Source organism: Canis lupus, chromosome 8 (genome assembly GCF_011100685.1).
Source record: "Canis lupus familiaris isolate Mischka breed German Shepherd chromosome 8, alternate assembly UU_Cfam_GSD_1.0, whole genome shotgun sequence".
Classification (NCBI taxonomy): Eukaryota; Metazoa; Chordata; class Mammalia; order Carnivora; family Canidae; genus Canis; species Canis lupus.
This window is the reverse complement of record NC_049229.1, coordinates 44,338,120-44,353,056: the sequence shown is the minus strand read 5'-3', so window position 1 is coordinate 44,353,056 and position 14,937 is coordinate 44,338,120. Positions and strand designations below refer to the sequence as shown.

The 14,937-nt window shown below is 40.0% G+C and overlaps 1 protein-coding gene across 1 annotated transcript in view; it reads left to right on the top strand.

The window, feature by feature from the left end:
* The first annotated feature begins 2,262 nt into the window (after positions 1-2,262).
* Positions 2,263-14,937, top strand: part of SYNJ2BP (synaptojanin 2 binding protein) — a 34,480-nt gene continuing 21,805 nt past the window's right edge. The window contains exon 1 of the mRNA NM_001252343.1: positions 2,263-2,366. Within this exon, the coding sequence (NP_001239272.1) occupies positions 2,303-2,366 (64 nt within the window). The 5' untranslated portion in view covers positions 2,263-2,302. The remainder of the gene's footprint in view (positions 2,367-14,937) is intronic.

Here is a 14,937-nt window from a genome sequence, read left to right as displayed (position 1 = left end):
TCTTGCCCTTTAAGGCTCTTGAATTTTTTATCTGAAATCGTTCCTTAGAACTCTGTTTTGGAATCCTACTTCAAAAGTCAGGAAGGCTGCTGAAGTCACAGTGCATCCACTAATCTTACTGTAAGAATTAAACCAACAAATAAAAACTGTGAATTTTCCGTTACCAAAAAGAAGAAACCTCTACCCCTCTTTCCTTTTCTCAGAGGACTTTTCTTGAGCAAATTTGTAATTAATAAATCCTTCGTCTCTTTCAAAGAAAAAATTTTTTTTAAAGATTTTATTTACCTATTTGAGGGAGAGAGCAAGAGCACAAGGAGGGGAAAAAGCAGAGGGAGAGGGACAAGCAGACTCCCTGCTCAGCCTGGAGCCTGAGGCGGGCTGGACCCTGTTGTGCCCAAGATTGCGAATCCGAGAAACCACCAAGGAACCGACACCGATGCAAACACACGAGGATTTAATTACAAGCTCGAGCTTGGGTCCAAATGTACCCGACACAGCGGAGCAGGGACTTGGACCCCGAGGTGGGTTTCAGCTTAGTTTTATGGGCTGGTCTAGGGGACCTCCAGAAGGGGTGGAGGGATTTCTCAAGTTCTTTTTTTTTAAATAATAAATTTATTTTTTATTGGTGTTCAATTTGCCAACATACAGAACACCCAGTGCTCATCTCGTCAAGTGCCCCCCTCAGTGCCCCTCACCCATTCACCCCCCCCCCCCCCCCCCCCCCCGCCCTCCTCCCCTTCCGCCACCCCTAGTTCATTTCCCAGAGTTAGGAGTCTTTATGTTCTGTCTCCCTTTCTGATATTTCTTACCCATTTCTTCTCCCTTCCCTTCTATTCCCTTTCACTATTATTTATATTCCCCAAATGAATGAGAACATATAATGTTTGTCCTTCTCCCATTGACTCATTTCACTCAGCATAATTCCTTCCAGTTCCATCCACTTCGAAGCAAACGGTGGGTATTTGTCGTTTCTAATGGCTGAGTAATATTCCATTGTATACATAAACCACATCTTCTTTATCCATTCATTTTCCGATGGACACCGAGGCTCCTTCCACAGTTTGGCTATTGTGGACATTGCTGCTAGAAACATCGGGGGGCAGGTGTCCCGGCGTTTCATTGCATCTGTATCTTTGGGGTAAATCCCCAGCAGTGCCATTGCTGGGTCGTAGGGCAGGTCTATTTTTAACTCTTTGAGGAACCTCCACACAGTTTTCCAGAGTGGCTGCACCATTTCTCAAGTTCTGTTTACATTCTGATATGGGGCTTTCAAGGGCATTGAGCTCTGTTCTTATTCTAATATGGGGCTTTCTAGGACGTTAAGCTTTAAGCTGTTTTCTTCCTGTAACTGAAGTAAGGTAAAGTTCGGCTCTTATTCACAGGGGCCTGGGATGGCTGTACTCGTGCTGACACTGAACTTAGAGTGGAATGGCCTTAATATTCTCGGCCTCCACAGACCCGACCAACCTGAGCTCAGGGCCCGGCCAGATATCAAGAGTTGGAGGATTAAAGGACTGAGCCACCTAGGTACCCCTCCTTTGTCTCTTCTATATATACATACAATTTTCTAAAAGCCCAAAAGCCTCTTGTGAGGTACAAGTCTCTGAAATGTAAATATCAAGGAAGATAGTGCCCCGTCTCCCCTCACCCGTAGGAGTTACCGCCTCAGCGCCTTGCTCCAAGCTTTTAAGTACCTGCTTGTCATAGTTTTATTTTCCTTTTGGATCACGGCAATTCAGTAACAAAGTGGGTGGCCACTACAGGGGCGACTTACCGAAGAACGAATACAGCAAACTCTTACACGAGAACGCGCATCGAACGGATGGTACCTGCCCGGCTACTTCGTGCTCTGCAGTCGCATTAGCGGCAACGCCTGGCACGCCCCTCCTCCCACTCGGGTCTCAGGATTACTGAGTAACAGAACTTATTTCCCACCCCCCACACCCAGGTTTGTAGCGATTTTCTAAGATGTCAGGAGATTTCATGTTTAATTTCTCCTCACCAATATCAACTGAGTGACCTCGACGACGCCCACTCCCGACGGTAAAGGAGGACGGCAAGCGGCTCGTCGCTCACCTCAGAGCTGGCGGCGCGGACCCGGGCGAGGTAAAGATGGCGGGCTGGCCGCCCGAACCACGACTCCCAGCATGCCCCGCGCTCCCAGCGCGCCCGCCTTCCTCTTCCGGTCCGCGGGCTGCTGAAACCGAAAGCGTTGTGCCTCGGGTGGCGCGCAGAGATTGGTTCACCTTCACCTGCGCGAGTCCCAGCCGACCCGGGCGCGGAGCCGGCCGAGCGGTGAGACATGAACGGAAGAGTGGATTACTTGGTCACTGAGGAGGAAATCAATCTTACGAGGGGACCCTCGGGTACGTGCGCACAGGTGGTCTCCGGGAGCAGGGTGCTTGAGGTTGTAATTGCGGAGCAGACAACCTCCTCTGCTGAGCCCCGGTTGGTTTGGCCTTGGAGCAGACAGGCCCCAGCCTAGAGGTTCCCTGCGACGCTTTGAGCACGTACAAGACCATATTGGCATCCTTCGTTAGCCGGACCCGGATCCGAGGAATCCACCTCATTTTTCAGTCGGATTGTCACATGTATTTATAGTCAGGGAGGTTTTCCTTGGCGGGCAAATTGTACCAGAAAGTTCTGCCCCAAGCCTGCTTTTTTAACACCACACCCCTCCTTCCGTTGCCTGCTTTTTATCCCTGTTCCCGTGAGGACCTGTTTAGTGAAAAATGGGAGCGTACACGGTGTTGACTGTAAACGCATGGCCGTTTTTTGTGTTTTTGTTTTTGTTGTTTTTTTAACTGCTGGAATCTCCCCTCCTTCTTTTCATTTTTTTGGGAAATTCATTTAGAGTGTCGACTGGAATGCTAAAACGCTAAGAAACCTTAGAGATCTGCCACAGCACTTTTTAAAGCTTACTTGGGCCTCAATATTACCCAGGGTTTCTCGGTTATGCTTTTGCTTTAAAAAAAAAAAAAAAATTTCCTAGGTCCCATCTCTTAGGAAATTGGATTCAATGCAGGTTTTGTTTGTTTGAGTTGTTTCTTCTCTCTTTTTTTTTTTTCTTTTTTTCAAAACAAGCACGTCCTGTGATTCTGATACCGCTAAATCCTCACTTAGCTTTCAGTCATCTTTCTCCTCAAACCCCTGTGTTTCCGCCAACGCTCTCACTCCACTGGGCTCTTAACTCATTATATGCAGCCTGCCTTGGGTTTTGTTGCCTCCCCTTACAGCTGTCTACTGATTTAAGAGCTTTGGCTCCGGGATTATGTAGATCCATCTGGCATCTAACCTCTTAATAGAACTTTGACATCGGTTGTCTGCCTAACTCTCCTGATAGAAGCTAAGCCTTAGTTTCTCATCCGTTAAAATGTGCGTGATAATAGAATATATTGCAAAGGGTTATGAGAATGAAATGAGTTAATCTATGTAAAACGTTCAGAACATTGCCTGACACCCTAGATAGCACTGTGTGTTTGCTTCCATTGTTGTTATTATTAATAGATGAATAGCTAGATTAGCACAAAAATCCTGCTAAATACTGTTATTCCAAGAGTCATCAAGTAACATGAGCTCTAGTTCTGAAATGTTTCCATAAATCTCTGCTCCTTTTGGCTCCATTACCATTTACTAGAACAGTCCATCATCTTGTCTCATGTGGAATTGTGCAATATCTTGAATACCACTTAGAGACTGTTCTTCATAAAATATACCTTTCAGAATCATCCGTACTTTGCCTTTTTTCTTGTCATAGAAGATTGGAAGTCAGCTTCACTTATGGATGTAATTCATTCTAATCTGCATGACTTAATGTCCTGCTTCAGAGGAGCACCTAAATGTTTGTTGAATGCTCATTCAGTATGCCCAGTTTTTTTGACTCCTTTTTCCTACTTTATGTAAATTTCTCCTCTTTTTTTTTTTTTAAGATGTTATTTATTTATTTATTTGAAAGAAAGAGCACAAGCAGGCAGAACCAAAAGGAGAAAAAGACTTTGATGAGCAGGGAGCTCGACAGACGGGTCAATCCCAGGACCCTGGGATCATGCCCTGAGCTAAAGGCAGACGCTCAACCGACTGAGCCACCCAGGTGCCCCTCTCCTCTCACTCTTCATATTTATTGACTTCTGAAGCTAATATGGAAAAGTATTGTTAAGCCAAATCTGCATTCTTATACTGTTCATCCACTGGTTCTTGTTCCTAGGGCCAGTTAAAACAATGCTAGTTCCTTTTCTGATTATCCTGCAAGTATTTAAAGACATCTAGTTGTTCTGCTCCTGTTTTGTCTTTTTCCTCTATAGCCTCAGTATCCCTAATTATTATATTAGCTGCCTTGATGTGATTTGGGATTTGATTCGTGTCTCCTAAGAATTTAATGTACTTTGACATAATTCTTTTGCTGTGGCATCCACAGCAGAGCAGAACTCTGATATTATCTTGGGTGTTCAAGTCACTGAATATATTTTTAAAGTTCAGTGTAATATCACTTCACCTTTTCTGGAGTTTGCATAGTAGGGTTGACTAATGTTCAGCTCACTATTCTCCAAAATTTCTGATCCTGCTGATCTTTGAAACCTAAAGTTCTTAGTGTTGACATTTTTCTGAATCATTTGAGTTAGGACAAACTTCAAGGAACTAATTAAAAAGAGTAATTACATCTAGTTAATATATTTCCCTCAAAAGTAGTTTAGTTTCTTTTTTTCCTTTTTTTTTTTTTTTTAACAGTCTTTTATTTATTTATTTATTTATGATACGGAGAGAGAGAGAGGCACAGATACAGGCAGAGGGAGAGGGAGAAGCAGGCTCCATGCACCGGGAACCCAACGTGGGATTCGATTCCGGGTTTCCAGGATCTCGCCCTGGGCCAAAGGCAGGCGCTAAACCGCTGCGCCACCCAGGGATCCCAGTAGTTTAGTTTCTATAGTATATGTATGTTTATTCACAATGAATATTTATTTACCAGGTGACTCCTTTAATTTTCCTAAGTATTTTCATGTCTTACTCCTGTAAGTTGATAAATTTAAGAGTTTAGGAGAATGGAGTCACAAATTTAGGATTGAACTGGGATAAAACAGTCATTTGATGTTTGGTTGCTTCAGTTATCAAGAGAATGTTTCAAGTTTCTGTCACCTCTCAGAGCTAGTTACCTGGTATGTTGTAAGAAGCCTCACATTCTAATTCAGCTTTTCTTTAATGTGTCATCATGAACACACAGAGGGAAGAAGTCATTTATCACCACCAGAAACTTCTAGTAACTTTGGTAGGCTCATAGAGATCTTTTGTCCTGTAGAAGAACTATGAAAAGCCACTACTTATAAATATGTATTTCTGCTTGTAGGCAACATTGTCACTCTGTATGTACAACTTCCTATGCAGAGACCTGATAGTTTAATCAGGTAACAGCAAAAAATGCACATTCTGCACTTTTGTGCCAGTGTTCTATCAAGGGCAAGAGTCTTGAGATATTTTCAGTGTTTGGGCCCATTTTGCAAGGTAAGTTAGCTTGTTCTGTGTGATCATGCTTACTTCAAGGGAAAAAACGAAATCTTAGGGGAAGTGAGTATCTGGTGAGGCAGAAAGAGACTTGGCATGTAGCTTGGCATCTCTCCCATTCCTACCTCCTCAACTGTTTAAGAGAACACTTAGGCTGGATGACTTTGGAAGTGTCTTCCACTTCTAGGAATTTATTATTTTTTTGGCCCATCTCGCATGTTATGTTATAACTCCTGCCATTTTGGACTAACAGTGGGTGATCTGAAGAGGTGGTGGTCACAATTTTAAATGGTTTCAAAGGTTTGAAGAATTCACCTTTTATCCTTTATGGAACACCATTGATCTTTTTACTTTCTATGGGTGTTCAGCTTGGTTACAGTCTCTCAGCCTCCCACATTGTCCTTTATCAAATTAAGTGTTCTTAATTTTGAAAAGACCCAGTTACTCTAACAAGTATCACAAGAATCTAATCTAGGAGCCCCCCCTCCAGCTCTTTCCCTCTCCCCTCCTGCTATCCTCCCCTCCCCCAAAACAGGTAGCGATTGACCATAAAGACAACCCTCTGATCCACTGGATATTAGAATTAAGATTCCTTGTTCAAGACTGAGGCCTCAATGGGGTTCAGCAGGTTGTTCCTGATATCTTTAAAGAGGGAAGAGAATCCCTATTTTTTTACTTTTTTTTTTTTTTTTTTTTTTTTTTTTTTTGCAGAGAATTGTGGATTAGTTTGATGTTTTAATAATGAATAATTAGAAGGGTATTATATTTCTGGTACTGTGTTAGTTACTTTATATATTAACTCATTTCATCTTCACAGCAACCTTGAGTGCTTAAGTGATTCATCCACATTATTAGATGAGAAAATGATCTCTCAGAGACGTTAGGGATTTATCCAAGTTTTAAAGCCAGTAAGTTTAACATAGATCTGTTGATTCTACTATTCCATATACTACCTTCCATTAAAGTAGCCATTTCTAAGGAGTTGTCGCCAGTCTTTCTCCTGACCTTTATTTGCTTATATCATGCCTTAAGGATTTGAGGCATCTTAAATGACTAGCATAGTCCACAGTGGAAAGTTTTTATAGTTAGCTGTTGATAGAGCTGAGGGCATATCAAGGTAAGAACCTAAAAACAGGAAACCATATTAAGTCCAAGCATTTAAGTCTCTACAGATTGGTCATGTGCTTTGCATTTGACCTTGACACTGTTGCTAAGAGTTTTCTGAACTGTTCCCTCATGTGCCAAATAAATCTGACACTAAGGTGCGCTATCTTTGTCCTGTTTTCTCTTGCTTGTATAAAGTCTTACCCTCATGGAATTTACATTCCAATGGAGACATTACATTCACATGTGAAAAGTGAAATCTCAGTGCAAAGGATGGTTAAGGAGGACTATGATGAGTGTGTATGTTGTCAGAGGGCAGAAGAAATGTGGTGGGGTGTGTGTTAATCTGACCTTGTGCTGGAAAAGTTCAAAGAATGGAGCCATTGATAATGGCCAGACTCCTAAATTATAAGAAGGTAGAATTTGGGGCTTCTGGGTGGTTGAGGTCATGATCCCGAGGTCCTGGGTTCGAGTCTCTATCGGGCTCCCTTTGAGGAGCCTGCTTCTCCCTCTGCCTATGTCTCTGCCTCTCTCTCTGTGTCTCTCATGAATAAATAAATAAATCTTTAAAAAAAAAAAAAAGGTAGAATTTATGTTGGTCTTATAGATAGTCTGTAGACCAGTGCCAGGCATAGGGAAGGGTATGGCCTAGGCAGTAATAGTAAAGGGAAAATTAGTAAAGCATATTCTGAGGTCAGTGAGTATACCAGCCTGGATGGAAAGGAGCCTTCTTTTAGGAGAGTTAAGGGAGATGAGGTTGCTGAGGTACTTAGAGACTGGATTATGAAAAGTTTTAATGCTAGAGTGGAAACTTAACTTTTCTCTAAGGTTCCGTTTTGATTCCTTCCCCTTCCTGTTCGTTGATTATGACTGAATTCAAGAGTTACCTCCTCCAGGAAGCCTTACAGGCTAGCTGCCCCCTTGTTAATGAATATCATACACCATTTATTGAGTGCTTACCGTGTATTGTTATACTAAGCACTTTGTTTCATGTACTCTCAACAAGGAACAGATGAAATGGTTATTATCCCATTTTTTTTTTAAATTTTTATTTATGTATGATAGTCACACAGAGAAAGAGAGAGGCAGAGACATAGGCAGAGGGAGAAGCAGGCTCCATGCACTGGGAGCTCGACGTGGGATTTGATCCCAGGTCTCCAGGATCACGCCCTGGGCCAAAGGCAGGCGCCAAACCGCTGTACCATCCAGGGATCCCTTATTATCCCATTTTAAAAATGGGAAAACCTTGACTCTTAGGTCACACAGTTCTTTGACAGGTAGAGCTAAGGATCATATTCAAGTCTGTATGACTTAAAAACCCAGGTTCTGAATCATCATACAAAGTTTTTATTCTCTTTATGTTCCAGCTGGACTCTGTGCATATTATTTATTTATTTATTTCTATATTTGCTTCCTTACTTGTGTTTTCTCCCCCTCTACTTCACTCTGAGCTCTTCTGATTCAAAAGATACATACTTCATCTTCTGTTTTCCTAATACCTTGCTGGTATGACACAAAGTGGTGGGTAAGTGTTCATGAAATGACTAAGAAAACTGATAAAGGGATCCCTGGGTGGCGCAGTGGTTTGGCGCCTGCCTTTGGCCCAGGGCACGATCCTGGAGACCCGGGATCAAATCCCACATCAGGCTCCCAGTGCATGGAGCCTGCTTCTCTCTCTCTCTCTCTCTCTCTGTGGCTATCATAAATAAATAAAAATTTCAAAAAAAATTGTTAAAAAAAACTGATAAAATGTCAGAAAAATATAATAGAATGTTGTAAGTAAAGAGAATTAGTAACATGGTCTATTTCAGCTTTCAAAAAGTCAAACAGGGCTCTCCACTAACTTTAAGAAAGAAAGAATGAATTTGAACATAAGGTATTATAATGCATAGGAAACTAAAATTCAAGGAACAAGGAGACAGTATACTATAAAATCAGGGATAGATTGGTAGGAGAGTGTAGATAGATTGAGATTGAGAGGAGTGTTTTATACCAGTCTCTAAAGATTGCTTCAAGGATCATTCTTGTTAATATTTTTCCAAGAATAAAAAAAATTTTTTTTCCAAGAATAACTGTAAAGTAAGACATCTAGAAATTACTTTGGAGAAGTAGAAAGGCAAGCTGATAGATGCTGAACTATAGAAACATTTTTTTAAATCCATGTGACTAGGCAGGAAGGTCACCAGTGACTGAATAAATACAAAATTGCTTATTGAGGAAAAAGATCCAAGATGATAGAATAGGAACAAACTTGGTTTCAGAGCTCAGAAATAAAGGGAAGCTGTTTTTAAAAACATTCATTTAGTGTTTACTACATGCCTACACTATGATTAGGAATTATATTTGCTAAAATAAAGACTAAAAGATCCCTATTTTTAAGAATTTTACAGTTAGGAGAATAGAAGGGTAATTATTAATTATGAAAGGCATATGCCAAGTACCTTCAAGAGGTAGAAAAACTGGGACACCTGGGTGGCTCAGCAGTTTAGCACTTGACTTCAGCCCAGGGCATGATCCTGGAGTCCCAGGATAGAGTCCCACATCCAGCTCCCTGCAGGGAGCCTGCTTTTCCCTTTGCTTGTGTCTCTGCCTCTCTCTGTGTGTATGTCTCTCATGAATAAATAAATAAAATCTTAAAAAAAAAAGGTAGAAAAACCAAAATAGTGATGATCCTTCATAAGATATGTTCTATCCCTTGTAGAATCAGACAGAAGACTTGAGACCATATTAAATGTCTTTAGGAAGTGTTTCAGAAATAAATTAGATAGTATCATTCTCCCCTTAACAAAACTATGGTATGTCCATGCCTGCTACAATGTGCAGATTACCATATTTGGGGCAAGAAGCAGTAGAGTAAGAGAAAGTAGAAAAGAGGGCAGTGGGGGAGGGTACAGATTGTAATATGATGTAAAAATGAAGAGATTGAAACACTTTGAAAGCAAAGGAGCAAATGGAGACATCCAGTAGAGACCTGGCCTATACATTCAGTGTTTGAACAAAGGTTTATAATGGAATGAGAGATTAAAGATATCTACATAAATATTTCAGAGAAAAGTTGGGGAGCTGTCAAACGAGGGGGTATAAAGCAACCAAAATGCTTATTTGGGGTTTCACTGGGAGATACGGTCAACCAAAATTGATAATGTGCCCTGGATTGTGAGCTGGGAGTACAGGCTTATAAAGGTAAAAACCACAAGGTCACATAACTTGTTTTGAAAAAATTACGGTGCTGGCAGAATTTAAACTGATTAGTGCAGGATTGGCTATTTAACTAACAGGTGTTACATTATATCTCGCTTTTTTTTTTTTTAAAGATTTTATTTATCTATTAATGAGAGACAGAAAAGCAGAGACACAGGCAGAGGAAGAAGCAGGCTCCGTGCAGGTAGCCCGATGTGGGACTCGATCCTGGGTCTCCAGGACCCAGCCCTGGGCTGAAGGTGGCACCAAACCGCTGAGCCACCCGGGCTGCCCATATTACCTCTCTTGTCCACAGTAGAAGGATTTATCCAATTGGCAAAAGTCAGAAATTCATGGTATTCTGAGAATTGAAACCAGAGAGGTGCATAGGGCCTACTTCCTCAATGTCCTTTTGAGTGACTCACTTGGCAATGCTTCCTTTACTTTGAATCTTTTACAGAGTAATAAAAAGAGGTCCTCGTATACATCCTGGCAGGTACTGCCTGAACCATCTTTGGGAAGCCATATTCTTTGTTGCTCCCAGGAGATGGAGCATTGTGATATGGGCATAACATGTTTTTGGGTTGTTACACCATCTTTTTGTTCCTTCAGTGTTAAAGATTTTTCCCTCTTTCTATTTGTCAGTAGATATTTACTTGTTCATGTCTTGTGGACGAGGTAGCAAAGAACAAGTGACATATTTTATCTTTGCACCAGAGGATTTCTGTAGAGCATATAATAGTTTTGAATGAAAATATACTTAGTCTTTTCATCTCTTCAGTCACACATTTGAATCATTCTTTCATTCTTTAAATCCACACATATTTATTGAGCAGCGACTATAGGGCATGGGGTTTTTTGCTAGATACTGTGGATACAGAAGAGAATTGAATTTTAATATAATTTCAGTGAGCAGCAGAGCATAGTGATTAAGAGCCAGAATGCGGAGTTACTAGCTGTGTGACCTTGGGTAAGTTACCACACTTCTTTCTATATGCCTCATTTTCCTTAGATGAGAGCATTACTCGAACCTACTCATGGAGTTGTGAGACTTAAATGAATTTCTTTGTTTTACAAATAATTTTATATAACAGACTCTGTACCAGGCACTGTTCTAAGCATTTTACCAAAAGATAACTCAATTCATGTAAAGTGCTTAAATGGTGCCTACCATTACCTCTGCTATGTGGAGAATAGACTTCAGCAAGATAGGAGGTAAGTCATCCAGGAAAGGCAGAGTGACCTGTGTCATAGGAATTTTAAAGTCATTGGCCTTTCCCTTCTATATTTTTCTTTTTCTTTTGTGCCGCCTTTTTTAGGGTTATGAAAAAGCTTACTAGAGTCTTACAGAGACATTTTTAAACCTTGCTAGATTTCCTTAGAACTAGAAATGTTAGGAGTTCCTGGCCTGGGTGTTATTTCCAATGGCATTAACAGTCATTTGACACAGGCTGAGGTCTGTATATTTAGGAGGTGCTGTATGGGCACAGGAGACATAAAAATGAACAAAAGCCAGTTACCTGTGCACAAATGTTTATAGCAGTTTATTCATAATTGGAACTAATTATTGTAGTAGGGTGAAGAGATCATTAAACATGTAATTACAGTGAAGTATGTTTCCAGGTAAAGGGAAGAAGACAAAGTCATGGAGATATGGAACAGCTGTGTGTGTAAGGGTAAAAAACAGGGAAGTAATAGTTATTAATTAAATAATTTTTAGGGGTGCCTGGGTGACTCAGTTAGGCAGCTGCCTTCAGCTTAGGTCATGATCCCAGGGTCCTGGGATCGAGTCCTGAGTCGAGCTTCCTCAGCTCTTCCCCCTGCTCATTCTCATGTGTACTCTGTCTCAAATAAATAATATCTTTAAAAAACATTTTTTAATTTTAATTCTAGTATAGTTAACATACTATAGAATATTAATTTCAGGTGTACAGTATAGTGATTCAGTAATTCTATACAACACCCAGTGCTCATCAGGACAGATGCACTCCTTAATTCCCATCACCTATTTCACTCCCCACCCCCCCACCTCCTTAGTATCAAGGTTAACTTATTCTCATAAAATGGGCTGAGAAACTTATCGTGGATTTTTTTTTTTTTTTTTGCATAAGGGAATTATTTCTTCCTTAAATGTTTGCTATTATACACTAGTGTAACATTCTAGGCCTGAAGTAGTCTTTGTGGGAATATTTTTTATTGTGAATTCAGTATCTTTAACATGGTTGGAGATATTTTTAATAGATATGAGGATATTCAAATATTCTGTTTCTTCTTGAGTCAGTTTTGATAATTTGTGATTTTTTTTTTTTTTAAAGAATTCTCCCATTTGGGCAGACTGGGTGGCTCAGCGGTTTAGCGTGGCCTTTGGCCCAGGGCATGATCCTGGAGACCCTGGATTGAGTCCCACGTCAGGCTCTCTGCATGGAGCCTGCTTCTCCCTCTGCCTGTGTCTCTGCCCCTCTCTCTCTCTGTGCGTCTCTCATGAATAAATAAATAAAATCTTTAAAAAAAAAAAAAAGAATTCTCCCATTTTATTGAAAATACCATTATTATTCATAATATTCTTATTTTAATATCTTTAGAATATATAGTAATAATCCATTTGGTATTCCTGAAATTGCTAATTCATAAATTACATATGCTGGATTAGTCTTGCTACCAATTCATCAACCTTATTAATCCTTTAAAGAACTGTCCTTTGGCTCTGTTAAATTTTTTTCACTGTATTATTTTCTTTTTTTTACTTCCTTTAGTCCTTAGAAGACTAAGATCAATGAACCTGAAGACCTAGAAGGGAAGCCACAGTAACATGTAGGATAATGGCAATACATAACTGGAGTTCCAGAAGAAGAACAAAAAAGGAAGATTGATCTTAGTCTTCTTTTTCTAGCTTTTTAAAAAATAAATATTTTATTTATTTATTCATGAGAGACACACACAGAGAAAGAGACGCACAGACACTGGCAGAGGGACAAGCAGGCTCCATGCAGGGAGCCCGACGTGGGACCCATCCTGGGTCTCCAGGACCACACCCTGGGCCGAAGGTGGCCTTAAACCACTGAGCCACCTGGGCTGCCCTTTTCCTAGCTTCTTAAGTTAGAAATTGATGTCATTGATTTTGTACCTTTTTTTTTTATTCTGTGAGTATGTAAAGCTACAAATTTTCCTCTAACTGTTCCTTTGGCTACATCCCACAATTTTTAATACACTGTGATTTCATTGTCTTTGTCATTCAACTACAGTGTTTTTTATTTTCCCTTATAGTTTAATCTTTTACTCATGGGTTATTTGTTTACCAAACATTGAGAGATTTTTTTTTTTCCAATATCTTATTGTTTGGGTTTTTCTTTTTAAGACTTTATTTATTTATTCACGAGAGACACACACAGAGAGAGAGAGAGAGAGAGGCAAAGACACAGGCAGAGGGAGAAGCAGGCTCCCCACAAGGAGCCCAATGGGGACTCGATTCCGAATCCCAGGATCACGCCTTGAGCCAAGGCAGATACCCAGCCACTGAGCCACCCAGGCATCCCACAATATTTTACTGTTATGAATTGAATGTTTGTGTCCTCCCCCTACCCCCCCCCCCCCCGCCCCGCCCCGCCCCGCCTCCAAATTCATATGTTGAAGCCTTAACCCTCAGTGTGACTATATTTGGAGATAAGGCCTTTACAGAAGTGATTAAAGTTAAAAGAAGTTAAGGATGGGGCTTTGATCCTGTAGAATTAGTGTCCTTATAGAAACCCAGAGAACTCCTCTCTCTCTCTGCACATGCACAAAGAAGCACATAGTGAGATGGTGGCCACCTATAAGTCAAGAGGAGGCCTAAGCATGAAATTGTCTTGTTGGTACTTTGGTTTTATTATTTATCTTATTTTTATTATTATTATTTTAAGATTTTATTTATTTATTCATGAGAGATAGAGAGAGGCAGAGACACAGGCAAAGGGAGAAGCAGGCTCCATGCAGGGAGCCCGATGTGGGACTTGATCCCGGGACTCCAGGATCAGGCCCTGGGCCCAAGGCAGATGCAACCGCTGAGCCACCCAGGGATCCCCGGTACTTTGGTTTCAGACTTCCCAAGCTTCCAGAAAAGAAATTTCAACTATGTAGTCTATGGTATTTATTTTTACGGCAGCCCAATAAAAGAAACCATTATTTTTGCTGATTTCTAATTTAGGTCTATTGAAATTTATCGAGACAGACTTATAGAGCAGTCTATGGTCAATCTTTGTGAATATTACCTATACATTAGAAAGGAATGTTTATTCCATAGTTGTTGGGTGTTTTGTTCTGTAAAAGATAAATTAGGTCAGGTTGGTTCTTAGTGTTGCTCAAGTGTTTTGTATTCTTACTGATTTTTCTGTTTACTTGTTCTATCAATTATAGGGAGAGAAGTGTTGAAACTTAGAACTGTCATTTTTTTATTTGCCTTGTGTTTGCTCCATAAATATTTAATTTCTGTTATTTGTGTCCATTCAGATTTAATGCTTTAATGTCATCTTGATAAATTGACTCCTTTTTCTTTAGGAATTGTCCCTATTCCATCTTCTGAAGTCTGCTTTATATTTAAAGGGCCCATCCAGCTGTTTAGTGTATCTATGTCCTTCCCTTTCATTTTAAATTGTATTTACCCATGTATTCATGATTTCTGGTAGTATTCATTCCTTTATATGATCCAGTTTCTATTCAATATTATTTCTCTTTTGCCTGAAAGATTTAACATTTATCATAGTATGGATCTTGTGACAAATTCTTGCAACTTTTGTTTTTCTAAAAAATATTTATTTTGCTGTTCTTTTTGAATGCTATATTCATTGGATATAAAATTCTAAGTTGATCTTTATTTTTCTTTTAGCTTTTTAAAGATGATGTTTCATTGCCTTACAGCATGTATAGTTTCTGAGAAGACTTGTCATTCTCATCTTTGCAACTTAGTACTCATGTGCCCTTTTTTCCTTTGACTCCTTTTAAGATTCGTTTTATATTTGGTTTTTAAGAATGTGGTTATGATATACTTTGCTGGGGTTTTTTGTGTGTGTGTGTTTATTCTGATTGGAGTTAGTTGAGCTTCTTGGATCTGTTTGTGTATATTTTTTGCAAATTTGAAACAGTTGTGTTTTTTTGTTTGTTTTTGTTTTTTTTAATAGAGCAGAGCTA